This window comes from Propithecus coquereli, unplaced genomic scaffold (genome assembly GCF_000956105.1).
Source record: "Propithecus coquereli isolate 6110/MARCELLA unplaced genomic scaffold, Pcoq_1.0 Scaffold743, whole genome shotgun sequence".
In the NCBI taxonomy this organism is placed as follows: domain Eukaryota; kingdom Metazoa; phylum Chordata; class Mammalia; order Primates; family Indriidae; genus Propithecus; species Propithecus coquereli.
In genome coordinates, this window is record NW_012153541.1 from 213,674 (window position 1) to 227,178 (window position 13,505).

The 13,505-nt window shown below is 51.9% G+C and overlaps 2 protein-coding genes across 2 annotated transcripts in view; one reads left to right on the forward strand and one right to left on the reverse strand.

The window, feature by feature from the left end:
• The window catches only part of ATG4B (autophagy related 4B, cysteine peptidase), a 27,957-nt gene extending 21,577 nt beyond the window's left edge, over positions 1-6,380 (reverse strand). Inside the window, exon 1 of the mRNA XM_012661947.1 lies at positions 5,878-6,380. Within this exon, the coding sequence (XP_012517401.1) occupies positions 5,878-6,232 (355 nt within the window). The 5' untranslated portion in view covers positions 6,233-6,380. The remainder of the gene's footprint in view (positions 1-5,877) is intronic.
• THAP4 (THAP domain containing 4) overlaps positions 6,297-13,505 on the forward strand; it is a 49,686-nt gene continuing 42,477 nt past the window's right edge. Inside the window, exons 1-2 of the mRNA XM_012661946.1 lie at positions 6,297-6,647; positions 9,466-10,628. Coding sequence (XP_012517400.1) covers positions 6,571-6,647; positions 9,466-10,628 — 1,240 coding nt within the window. The 5' untranslated portion in view covers positions 6,297-6,570. The remainder of the gene's footprint in view (positions 6,648-9,465; positions 10,629-13,505) is intronic.

Consider the following 13,505-nt stretch of genomic DNA (forward strand, 5'->3'; position numbering starts at 1 on the left):
TCGCTCTTGCTCAGGCTGGTCTCGAACTCCTGAGCTCAAACAACCCTTCCGCCTCAGCCTCCCAGAGTGCTAGGATTACAGGCATGAGCCACTGCGCCTGGCCAAGAAACTTCTTTTCAAAAGATAATTATTTTTAGAGACCTTCCTGGTAGCTAGAAATACAGGTGTGCACTGCCCCTCGAAAATTTTACTTTTAAATTTTTTTTGTGTGAAGGACAGGGTCTTACTACATTGCCCAGGTTGGTCTCCAACTCCTGGCCTCAAATGATCCTCCCCCCTTGGTCTTCCCAAGCACTGGAATTACAGGTGTGAGCCACTGCACCCAGCCTGAGAAACTTCTAAGATAACTAGCTTCGCATTTTAAAAATATAAATAAGAAATGAGACACGTAGGTAAGGAAGACAAGAAAAACGCTTACTCTGGAAGGAGAGTAATGATGCCCGAGGCAGCTTTGAAGTTGAGGATTTTCATCACTGAAGCGGCAAAATGCAAAGCAGGCATATGTCTTAGATTTATTAGCAAACTTTATAGGCCAGGAAGCCAACTTCAGAGTGAAGGTAATAAGAGGTGTTCTATGAAGTTCAAATAGATCGGCGCATCTACAGTAGCCATCACAATGATGGGTGCGGCCTCGGACTCCTCACCCACAAACCAGCAAGGAGACCAAGATACTTGGAGGAAGCAAACGACAAGAAGCAACCACGGCTCTCGCCAGTGTAACAGGAGTCTCGAAGCGACAGCGTCCATCATCCACGGGGTCCCTGAGGAGGGCACCCACGCAGTAGCCCCGGCTTCAATGCCCTTCCTGTCTACAGAAATGCACAAGCCTCCTGGCTCCACCAGCCCTCCCCGAGGACTAGCTGCGGACACCTCCCTACGCCACCCCCTCACTCCTCCCACTACACTGCACCCTCCTCACCACGGGACCATCTTCGCCTCTGTGTGCGGAGGACACCGCGGGTGGGGAGCGTCTACGCATCACACCCATCGCACACATTCCTGGCAGTGTACAGCGCTGGTCAAGAGCCCACCACTAGCCAGTCACTGGATCTCACAAGGTGATAACCTTTCTGTGCCTCAGTTTTCTCACTGGCAAATGGGAACAGTTGTGCTTTCCGCGTGACAGTGCATGAAGATGAAACAAGTGATGTGTAGGAAGTACAGCAATAAGACCTTCAGGGCCAGCTTCTCGGAACTTCTGAAATGGGTGAAACAATCACAACACAGCCGGGAATGAGACACAGTCCATAACCAAATGGAAGTGCAACCCCTAGGACAATGCAAACAGACACTGAACCAAACCTGAATTTCTTCATTAAAACTGAATCCAACGCAGTAAATGTTCCACAAAAAGAGACGAGGCTGCATTTAGAGAGAAGCCAGCCATACCACTTCAGGGCTGGTTCGAACGTCCTTAAGCTTTTGCCCTGCAGTGCTAGCACCAAGGATGACAGGGACCTGCAGTGATTCCCACTAGAAGAGTACAACAGGGATACCCCACCACCGTGCAGGTGTGAGAAAGTCTGCCCTGAATCAAGAGGCTCTGAGCTGTCCCATTCGTGCTGGAGGACGGGATGAAATGTCACAGACAGGCCCCCGAGCAGACCCCACCTTGCCTGGACATCCTCACGGCTCCAGCTGAAGAGGAAGACATTGTGAGGTCCCTGGGACTGAGACATCCCCACTGAACACAGGCTGAGGTGCTTGGACCACACCACAAGCTCCCTGACCTTCCAGATCTTACTTTGTAGTGGAGGAAGGAAAACTTTTTTGAAATAACACTTCTAATTTCTATTGAGGTTTGTTTTTGGAGACAGAGCCCACTCACTAGCTGTATGGCACATGCCTGCACTTCGCTAAGCTTCAGTCTCCTCGCCCATGAAACTGGGCAAAGCCACCAGCTCTGCCCAGTGGGGTGAGAACCTGAGACAGGTGGAAAACTGAAGTTCACAATCACTAACACCTGCACAGACTGACCAACGTGAACACTCCACTCTCAAAGGCTCCTTCACTGACCCTCAGATTAACCAGCTCCACGTGGCCTGAGGCCAGCAGCACCGCACTTCTCCAGAGAGGCTTCCTTGCCATATTTTACATTCCTTGTTATAATTTCACCATCTTCACACGCCACATCATGGCATTTACAAAGCACTTCACATAGCTCTTGGGATAGAAGCCACACCTCGAAAAGAACACCCATCTCCAGACTCCTAGGCCCTACGATGGAGAGGTATCATCCCCCTTAAGAAAGAAGCCCCCTTAGAAGCAGGTCCCCCTTTTGGTCACCTAGGCCCCGGACATTTGATTTTCCATACCCTCTTCCCCGAGACTTCTGTGATCACAACTGCAAAAGGAAGTAGAAAATGTTTTAATAATATGGCAATTTCACTAGAAAAAAGTATTGTGATTTAATAGTATTAACCTGACAGGCAGAAAAACAGGGAATTGTGCTCAATGAGTTTAACCAACTTCTCTCTACTTAGCACCAATTACACTTCATTCAAGAGGGAGAACCACAAAAAATATGCAACCAACAGATTTCTTTTAGGGCTTTCTATAACATACCTCGTTTTGAAGATATGTTCCTAAAACACTTGTAAGTTGTTTTCCAAAAGATTATACTTTATAAATAAACTCAACAAAGGCTTCTCCCCTTCCTTTAGAAAACTCTTATGTTTAAGATAACAGTTTGCATGTAGTTATTTTTAAAAAATCGCTAAGAGTCCCTATGAAGATGCTGGTAGGGATGGAAGAAAGAAGGGAAGAAAGGAGGGAGGGAAGGGACCCAAAATTAGGCTACATCAGAGAACGAGAAAGCACTGTCTGAGAGCACGCTGGGCAGAACGTCCACGTGCAAACCCACGCCCTTTCCACCGACTCACGTGTTACACTGACAGACTGGATTTACATTAAACTTTGTAAACTGAAATTCTTATAGCAGGGGGATGTGTGAGTTATCATTAATTCAAGTTCTGCTTTATCAATTACCAACATGCCAGACACGATGTGACAAACTGGAGGTGCAGGCGTAAGACACTGGTTCTGCCAGGAGTTCAAGGCTGCAATGAGCTACAGTTGAGCCACTGGGCTTGAGCCTGTGAGACAGACCAAGAGCCCGTCTCTCTCTCTCACTCGATCAATCCGTATGTACACACACACACACACACACACACACACACACACACACACACACGTACGTGCATGTGCTGGCTTTGTCCTCCAGGGTGCACAGCATGGCTATTTAAGTGCTGGGAACTGCCTGTTCCTTGAACGAGAGAGACTTTAAGGACAGTGCCGAGGGGACTGCTGGGGAACACAACCATGCCGTGGTCTGCCTGCCGCCTTCTGGACCTCTCCACACCAGCGGCCCCGGGCTCCCTCCCTGGGCTCTTCTCTTTTCTACCCACACTCAGACCCGAATGGTCATCTGAGGAGGCCTCCCACACAACTCCATCCTAGGCCTATTCCCTTAGCTCCAAACCTGTAGATCCAAAAGCCCTCTGGACATCGCTACAAGGATGTCCAACAGGCACCTCACACTTAACACATACAAATCAAACTCCCGACACAGAGCTCCCTATCAGGCAGGACCTCCCCAAGCCTTTCCCATCTGAGTCTCTTAGCTCAGGCCAGGAACCGTGGCGCCATCTTTAACTTCTCCCTCTCTATACATCCTACTCCCAACTTCCAATCTATAAAAAAATCGTATCGTCTCAGCCTTCAAAACACCCCCAGAAATCAACCTCTTCTCCACTCCCTGACCCAAGCCTCCCCATCTCATGGCCTGGCTTACTGCAGCAGCCTCCTAACTGGTCTCCTTGCTTCTGCCCTTGCCCCAGTATAGTCTCCACAGAGATGCCAGCGCAATTCTGTTAAACATAAGTCTGATCATGTTACGCCTCCTCTCAAAACCTTCCAGACGGTCACCATCCTATTCAGAATAAACATGTAGTCCTCACTGTGACCTAGCAAGGCCTTGTGGTCGGGCCTACGTCACCTCTCCGCTCTCAGCCCCTGCTTCTCTCATCCACCACTGCACCCCCAGGCCCACCAGCTTCCTGTACTCCTAGATCAGCCACTTGCCCTACCTTCTGCACTGCTGGGGTCTTGGTCAGAACTTAACCTTTGAAGTAAGACTTTTCCTGGCCATCCTGTCCACAATTCTAATCCTCCTCCTGCTTGGCCCACATCACTCTGCCACATGAGCCACACACCTTGCTGCTTTCTGCTGGTCTCATGTCTAGGATGTCAGCTAGCCCAAGGCAGTGGTTTCTATTTGTCCACTCCTCCAGTCCTAGAGAACAATGGCTGGCACGCAGTAACAAATAGTTTATTGAGTGAATGACTGTAAGAACAAACAGAAACTATATTACACATGCTCAAGGCAGGCAGAATTTTCAAGGACTCTAACGGTCAGAGGAGGGTGGACCATTAATCATTCCTGAAAGGATGTACAGCATCATGTCAGATGGAAAACTCCCTACCACATCCTAAAACAGCATATGTTTTTATGAGCATAAACAGGGCCTCAAATGAAAAAAACCTTTTCTACTTTGATCCCAGAAGTAGCAGCATTTCCTATTCAGTATCGTCATGTGACTACACAACTGTATTCCTAACTTGAACATAATGGTTTTCAGATTTAAGACAATGACCAATATCAAACTGTTCTCACCTTCACCAAGTCTCTCATATGAATAGACTTACATATCCAAACAATAATAACTAAAAAGAAATAGTACAACAAATAGTTGTAAAATATTATACAACAAATAGTATATAATTGCAAATAGTACAAGTGTCTAGTACTTACTCTAAAAAACAAACTTCACAAAATACATATCTGTCAGCACGCTCCTTTGGGGAGTCAGGGCTCCTGCTTCCTGCAGCCATCTAACACATTTAAGTGATGAGATGCCACAAATCACGAAACAAACATTGGCCATACACATTACATTTTCCAAACTAAAATCTTAATAAGTTTGTGTTGCAGCTGCCAAGAAAAGAAAGAGGAAAAACAATGCCATTCGGGATGACAGATAGAATTAAACCAGATGAAAGTCTTCCTTCACAGATGGGGACCGTTGAGGGGCGGTAAGTCGGTTTCTGTAAGTAATGAAAGAAAGAACTAATACCGCTATGTGAAAACGTACCTGGGGCTACTGGGCAAGTCATGGGTTTGGTACCGACTTAAGTCTCCAAAATATCTTGGCAGCAAAAAATTGTCTTCTGTTGGCTTGGACAGAAGCATGATAGGACAGGCAAAAACATCAACACGCGCATCCTGCCTCCACTATCTATCAGGACCCCAGGAAATTAAGACGTCGTGAGTTGGATTCGCTGTTTCTCTTTCCCATCACAGAAAAAGACTCTTGGACGCTGTGATTACTGAAACATGTTTCTGGCCTCCAGTCTACCAGTAACTTCGTAAAAGTTAAAGTTTCCACTCCTCCACTCCCAGCCGGGAAGGCCAAGCTGTGGCCGATCGCTCGCGTCCACACCCGCACTGCTGCAGCCCTCCCGGCGCGCTCGGGCGGCCGCCGCGCCTCTCCCCGGCCCAGCAGGCCCGCCGCCCGCCACGCCAGGCCAGAGCTCGGGCCTGCCAAGCCCGTAATCCCGGGCGCTCACGCCGGGGCGGACAGGCCCCAGCAGCTCCAGCGTGACGGACCGTCAGGTGCGCGGCCGAGAGGCGCGGCCAGTCCCCGGGGTCCCCCTCCCGCTCCCACCCGTCGTAAACGCCGCCCGCGCCCCCGCACCGCCGAGCCCGGCCCGCCCTGCGCGCCCCACAGCACGTCACGCCAGCCCGGGCCCGGGCAGGCCAGGCCGAGGGCGCGGCCAGCGCCTCCCGCAGAGGACCCGGCCCAGGCAGCTCCTCACCTGCATCCATCTTCCCCGTCCGGCCGCCGACTGACCCGAGCGCCGTCGCTCCGACCGGCCCGCAGCGCGACGCGGCGACCGAACGCCGCGGGGGCCAATCGGGACGCAGGCGCCGGCGGGCATCCGGCGCAGGGCGGAAGTGCGCGGGCGCCGCCATCTTGGCGTACGGCCGGGCCGCCGCCGCAAGCCCTGCGCCGCCGGGCGGGTTGTCTGGGGACGTCTCGTGGGCCGGCGGCTCGCTCTGCTGCCCGACGGGACACTGCGCTCGCCACGCGCGTCGCTTCCTCCACTCAGAGGACGCAGGAGCAGTCATCGATGCGGCGGAGGTCAGCTCGGTGCCCGCCGGGGCGGCCATCTTGCCGTACGGACGGGCCCCGAAGCGCCCATGTCGCCGTACGGATTCCCCCCGCCGGGGCGGCTCCCTCGCCCGCCGCCGGCCCGCCTGCCGACGCTTCGAGGGGCCGGCTGCTCCCCGCTGGTCGCGGAGACGCCCGAGCGCGCGGCGGGCGCAGGCGCGGGCGGGGGCGGGCCGCGGCGGGCGCCCGCGCCGCCATCTTGCCGTACGGCGCGGACGCCGCGGGCCGGCCCACGTCCCGAGCCGTGTCGCCGCCGCGCTCCCTCCCTCGGGGCGGTCCGCGGGCGGGCGGGCGGCGAGGGCCGGAGCCTGGCGGCGCGGCTGGGCCGAGGCCCGCGATGGTGATCTGCTGCGCCGCCGTGAACTGCTCCAACCGGCAGGGCAAGGGCGAGAAACGCGCCGTCTCCTTCCACAGGTACGCGAGCGCCGCCGCCCCGGCCCGCCACGCCCCCGCCCAGCCCGGCCCCGCGGGGAAACTGAGGCCGCGCGGCCCGACCGAACGCTGGGGGCGCGGTGGCGCCGGGCCTCGGCAGCTCCGGCGCCTCGAGTGAGTAGGCGCGGGCGGTGGGCGCGGGCGCTGTGTGACCTTGGTCCGGGCCGCCGTCTCTGGGCCGGGCGCCTCGGGCCGGCGCGGCCCCCGGGCCCCTCTCCCCCGGCGGTCTCCGCGCCGCCCCGCGCGCCCGCCCCGGCCCCGCGTCTTCCCGCGCGCTGTAGGTGTGGGCCGCGCCGCCGGCGTCCAGAAGCCGCGGTTCGGCAGTCGCTGCTCCGCGGCTGACGGTGCCGGGTTCGCCCGACTGTGCGCTCCGGCCCGCCCGGCGCCGGCTGCACTTCCTGAGTCGCAGGCCCTCCGGAGCCGGCGCGGGGTCCCGCAGCCCGGGCCGCGCCGTGCGGGAGAGGCCGCGGGCGGCGCATCCCGCCGGGCAGGGCCGAGCTCGGACCGACTCCCGCGGCAGGCCCGCTCCCCGCGGGGCCTGTGGACGCAGCGATCCATTGAGCCCGTGTCTGTCTGCGGCTTTTCATGCGGGAGCTTCCAGAACAGCGGCCCGGAGGAACTCCGCTTAAAGAACAAACCCCTTCGAGATATTTCTGTTCTGTGTCGCATGGTGGTTTGTAAGTTTTAAAGACAGGAATGGCACGTGCTATTTATAGTGGTTCTGAAAGTTCCCGGTGGTTGCTCTAAGCCTTGAGTCGTTGCAGTCTATCAGAACTAGTAACTTCAGATTATTTCAGCCATCGGCCAGCGTGCCTTCTTGACAGCTTCCTTTAGAGCGTGTGTCCCACGAGGTCTGTTACTGTTCGTGAAAATGAGGCAGAGCACTGCAGTGGTCTAACGTGGAATCGGGGGCAGAGGACGCGGAATTGGGCGGGGGTGGGGGTCTTTGGAATCGGCGCACAAAAGATTGAAAAAGGAGGTTAGAAGGTCATGTTGCTTAGAACTTCCTAGGATTTGTTCTGGTCCTGGTCCACAGCGGCCTCTGGTGGGATAGAGGACCTCGGGTGCAGTAAATAGCAGTGAGGAACGACTGCCCTGATCCCTCATCCTGCGCATCATGTGCAGTTTGGGTTTTTTTTTTTTTTAAGTTAGAGACAGGGTCTCACTGTTGGCTGGGCTGGAGTGCAGTGGCCCAGTCATAGCTCGCTGTAACCTGGAACTCCAGGGCTCAAGCGATCCTCCCACTTCAGCCTCCTACTGCCAGGACTATAGGCCTGCACCACCATTCCCAGCTATGTTTGTGTCTTTGTTTTTAAGAAACTGGGTTGAGTTGCTGGTGCTGGTCTTGAACTCCTGGCCTCAAGCAGTCCTCCTGTCTCGACCTCCCAAAATGCTGGGATTACAGGGGAGAGCCACTGTGCCTGGCCAAGTCTGTTTTCTGAAATACAGATCTTGCCTCAATGAAGAAATCGTCACTAAGTATCTTTATTAGGTAATAAAGGAGAAAATGGTTAAATATCTTATTCAGCATCTTCCAGGGCTGGTTGCTTTTTTTCTCCTAATTTTTTTATTATGGTAAATACATAAAACATAAAATTTACTACCCTAACCATTTTTCAGTGTGCAGTTCAGGGGCACATTATTGTGCAACCATCACCACCACCATCTCCAGAATTCTTTTCATCTTGTAAAGCAGAATCTCGGCACCACACTAATTCCCCATAGTACCCTCTCCCCAGCCCCTGTCACCCACCGTTTACCTCTGTCTCCATGAATTTCAGTACTCCAGGGACCTCATGAGGGAATCACGGTGACTGGCGTGTTCCACTCAGGACAACCTCCTCAAGGTTCATCTGGCTGGTTGACTTTTTTTTTTTTTTTTTTTTTTTTTTTTTTGAGACAGAGTCTCACGGTGTTGCCTGGGCTAGAGTGCCGTGGCGTCAGCCTAGCTCACAGCAACCTCACACTCCTGGGCTCAAGCGATCCTCCTGCCTCAGCCTCCCGAGTAGCTGGGACTACAGGCATGCGCCACCATGCGCGGCTAGTTTTTTTTCTATATATTTTTAGTTGTCCAGGGTCTCGCTCTTGCTCAGGCTGGTTTCGAACTCCTGAGTTCAAACAGTCCGCCCACCTCGGCCTCCCAGAGAGCTAGGATTACAGGCGTGAGCCACCGCGCCCGGACTGGCTGGTTGACTTTTCAAGGGAGCAGTTTTACTTCTGGTAGTGGAAGTATAGCAGGAACACAGAACTACAGCTTTTGAATCTTACCTTCCAGAGGCTGTTCCCACGTCCTCAGCTGCTTGAGCCGTGGCTGGTGCTGTCCCTATGCCAGCTATCTGGGGTGCTCCCATCTCTGTGGGGTGACACCGGCCTGGCTTCTCAGGAGGGGCCTCAACCATCCTGGTTTTAGTGCCCCAAGTCCTGCCCTCCAGGCACATTGGAAGGGTTGGTCAGCTATTAGCTTCTAGGAACTGCTTCGTGCTGTCCTGATGCCATCCTTGCTATTGGTAAGCATCCTGCGTCCCTGTGGGGCATTTACAACAGCCTGGGAGGAGTCACTTGCCTTCTTTTCTGTCTGCCCCACAGACTGTGAACTCCTTAAGGGTAGACAGTGGATCTTTCATCTTTTTGTTCCAATAATGTACAAGTAGAAGGTATTTCTTAAATTCATATTATTTTTTAAGCAGATGAAGTCAGTGTAGGTTTGGGTGTTTACAAAGCTTTGTTTTGCTTTTATAGTTGATAATTCTAGTGGGAAACATTTAACTGGTTTCTAACTACTTTGTTATTTGTCCTGCAGGTTCCCCCTAAAGGACTCAAAACGTCTAATCCAGTGGTTAAAAGCTGTTCAGAGGGATAACTGGACGCCCACGAAGTACTCATTCCTCTGCAGTGAGCATTTCACCAAAGACAGTTTCTCCAAGAGGCTGGAGGACCAGCACCGACTGCTCAAGCCCACGGCTGTGCCGTCCATCTTCCACCTGACTGAGAAGAAGAGGGGCGCTGGAGGCCATGGCCGCACCAGAAGAAAGGACGCCAGCAAGACCACGGGGGGTGTGAGGGGCCACTCGAGCACAGCAGCTGGTAAAGTGGCTGCAGGTTGGTCATCATCCTCGAGTGAAAACCTCATGGCCAAGCCGGAGTCCCGCAAGTTGAAGCGAGCCGCTATGCAGGGCGAAACCGCACCCAGGGCTGCCCGGGAGGCTGCCAGCCAGGAGCTGGCACAGCAGTCTCTGGAAAGAACTCCAGGAGATGGACCGGCCACCACGGCGGCAGGCAGCCAGGCAGAAGCGGAAGTGTCTGCTGCAGATGCTGGTGATGAGAACACCCCCTCCTCCACCAGTGGGGGTGTGGCAGATAAGAGTGGCATTTCCATGGATGACTTTACCCCCCCAGGATCTGGGGCGTGTAAATTTATTGGCTCACTTCATTCGTACAGTTTCTCCTCCAAGCACACTCGAGAAAGGCCGTCTGTCCCCCGAGAGCCCATCGACCGAAAGAGGCTGAAAAGAGATGTGGAGCCGAGCTGCAGTGGGAGTGGTCTGGGGCCCGACAAGAGCCTGACCCAGAGCCCCCCCAGTTCCTCACTCACAGCGACACCTCAGAAGCCTTCCCAGAGCCCCTCTGCCCCTCCAGCCGATGTCACCCCGAAGCCAGCTGCAGAAGCTGTGCAGAGTGAGCACAGTGATGCCAGCCCCATGTCCATCAATGAGGTGATCCTGTCAGCGTCAGGGGCCTGCAAGCTCATCGACTCGCTGCACTCCTACTGCTTCTCCTCCCGGCAGAACAAGAGCCAGGTGTGCTGCCTTCGGGAGCAGGTGGAGAAGAAGAACGGCGAGCTGAAGAGCCTGCGGCAGAGGGTCAGCCGCTCCGACAGCCAGGTGCGCAAGCTGCAGGAGAAGCTGGACGAGATGAAGAGAGTGAGCTTCCCCTACCTGAGTGGCCTGCTGTGCCCCAGTCGCGGTCAGTACCAGAGCGTCTGCCGCTCCCACACTTCCTTCCCATTAGGAGGGGTTTTTCTGCAATGTGGCTGACATCCCCCGAGTGTGTCCGTGGGGCGTGTACGCCCTGTGGTCTCGGGAGGAAGCTCTGGTAGCAGCCGTAGCTTGTGGACGAGGGACCTAGGTTAGAGAGCTCACCTCACTTGCTCCCGGGCACGTGAGAGGCATCTCTATATTTTGGGATTTAGGTGAAAAGGAGGCATTTCACGTCAACAGGGAAAGCCTGCACTGCTCAGTGGAAGGTGGGGGGAGGTAGCTTCTGTTGCATACTTTACACAAACATCAACTGCAGGTGAGTTGGATCTAAATGTGAAATAAAACAGATGAGGTAAACTATTGGGAAAAATATAAGAGACTTCTTAAAACCATGAGAGATTCTTTCCATTCATGTTTTAATGAATATCTTTGACGTTATCATTTTGAACATTAATAATTATTCCTTTTAGCATCTATTCAGTGTTAACATCTATGCATTCTCTGTTGTAAAAGTTAAAACACTACAGAAATATATAGGCTAAGAAATGGCAAAAATTCCCATTTCTCATCCACCTTCCCCTCCCAAGGTTTTTTTTGTTTGTTTTGTTTTGTTTTGTTTTACATATAGACGGGGTCAGTCACTGTATTGCCCAGGCTGGACTCAAACTCCTGGGTTCATGCCATCTTCCCACCTCAGCTGCTTCATCTCCTAAGTTTCATTCCTTTCTGCTATTGAAAATTCGGCGTATAATCTTTTAGATTATTTACTGTGCTTTTGCATACATGTCTGTATACGAGTAGGTTGAGTATAATTTTATGTTTATTGGCTCTATTTTTCCCCACTTTACTGTCAAGTATTTGTTAAAATTGGTTTCTGGATGTTCTTTATGTATTAAGGGTAGCATCCTTTGCCTGGAAAGGCAAACATTACGGAAAACGTTTTTGCTGCCACGCTGTTCATTCTACCTGGACCAGTGTTTGTCAGAGAGGATGGTGAAGATTTCTGGTGGGATGAAGTGGGCAGGGCCTGCTGGGTCCCGACAGCAGCAGCTACCAACACGTGGGCTAGAAACAAGGCCCATCGATGTGTTTCCGGGCACCCTGGGAGAGAAAGGCCCCACTGGGTGCCATTCATCTAGATTTTCAGATCAAATCTAAATTTTCAGATTTTCAGACGCTGTATTCTCTTAGCATTTTTAAGCTGTCTTTGTAGTTTCTCATGCCTGATGCTGCTTTTGGTAGCTTTTTTTCTGTTCCTTTTGGTCTAACTTCCTAGGTTGTCACTGCTGCATGTCTTTCCAGGCAGCCAGCCTTCACCTCTGCCTGGCTGTCTGTTTCCTGATCCTCCCTTCTTTCTCTGCTCCTCCTTTCTGCCCTGTTGTCCTGGCTCCAGGCACGTTTCTCACACCTGCAGTTGAGGCTGTGAATCTCCTACCCCGCTGGCTACGTGCCTTGTGCTGCTCCTGTTGCTGTTCAAGTCTACGTGGTTTGTAATTTCAGTCTTGGGTTCCCCTTTAACCCTACAGTTATTTAGAAGGGTATTGGCAGATTTTTAAGTTGATAGATGGGAGAGGGGAGCTAATTGTTTTGTAGTTATTTTTAAATTTTATTACATTAAGATCTAATATGATCCCTTAAAGAGTTCTACTTTTTGTAATCTTTTGAGATTTCATTATGGCTTAATACACAGTCTGTTTTATGAGTGTTGCATTGTGGCTTGAGAAGAATGTATCCTCTCTACTCATCGGGTACATTGTTCTCTGTGGTGCAGAGGCTGGGATCTTGATACTTGCATCAGCCAACGGGTCTGTGTGGTAATTCTTGCTGGGTACTCGGGCTACTGGTTTCTGAGAAGGTACGTAGGTCTCTGATTCCCGAGGAGCCTGTTGTCTGTCAGGTTTTGCTTCATGTTCAAGACCACGCTGTTCAAGGCGTGGTTTCCGCACTGTTACTGACACAGAAAAACCTGCCTTGTCCCATTTAACCTCTTATTTCTTTATCTCATTTTCAACTTTTTCATGTTACTTTATAATTATATTTTTAATTTAATCTGAGAGCTGCTGTCTTTATAATCTACTTGCAATTGTGATTACTAATAAGCTAGAACTTGGCCTGCCTTTTTATTTTTTAAATTTTTAAGCTTTCTCATCATTTCTTTTTTCTTCTAGTAGATACCTTTCAGCTTTAAAAACAAACAAGTAAGCTCATCTTTCTGTAAGTGTTTAGGGCGGGTCAGTTCTCACGTGAACCCTCCCTGGGTCGAGTCTGTTTGGGATCTTAGTTCAATATTGTTCTTATTTTTACCCCCATCAGGCAATGATAATTATTTAGATTTAAGTATACATCTTACTGGTTACTTTATTCACTACCATTTATTGTATCCAAGCTTGTCCTTTTTGGAATTTTTCTTTTTCTTTTTGAGGCAGGGTCTCACTCTGTCACCCAGGCTGGAGTGCAGTCATGCAGTCGATGCTCACTGCAGCATCAAACTCCTGGGCTCAAGGACTCCTCCCGCCTCATCCTCTTGAGCAGCTGGGACTACAGGTGTGCATCACCACACTCAGCTCATCTTTAACTTTTTTGAAGAGACAAGGTCTTACTGTCTTGCCCAGGCTGGTCTCAAATTCCTGGCCTCAAGTGATCCTCCTGCCTTAGCCTCCCAAAGTGCTGTGATTACAAGTGTGAGCCACAGTGCCCAGCCCTTTTTGGAAATGTTTAATGCCTTTTTAGGAATCCATATGCCAGTAAAATTTTGAGAGATAATCAGTTTGTAGTTGTCAGTTTTTCCGTATGTCTGAGTATTCAAATGGTAGTTTGGTTGAGAACACAGCTCTAGGTGTTGAACCCTTTCCTATCTTAACCT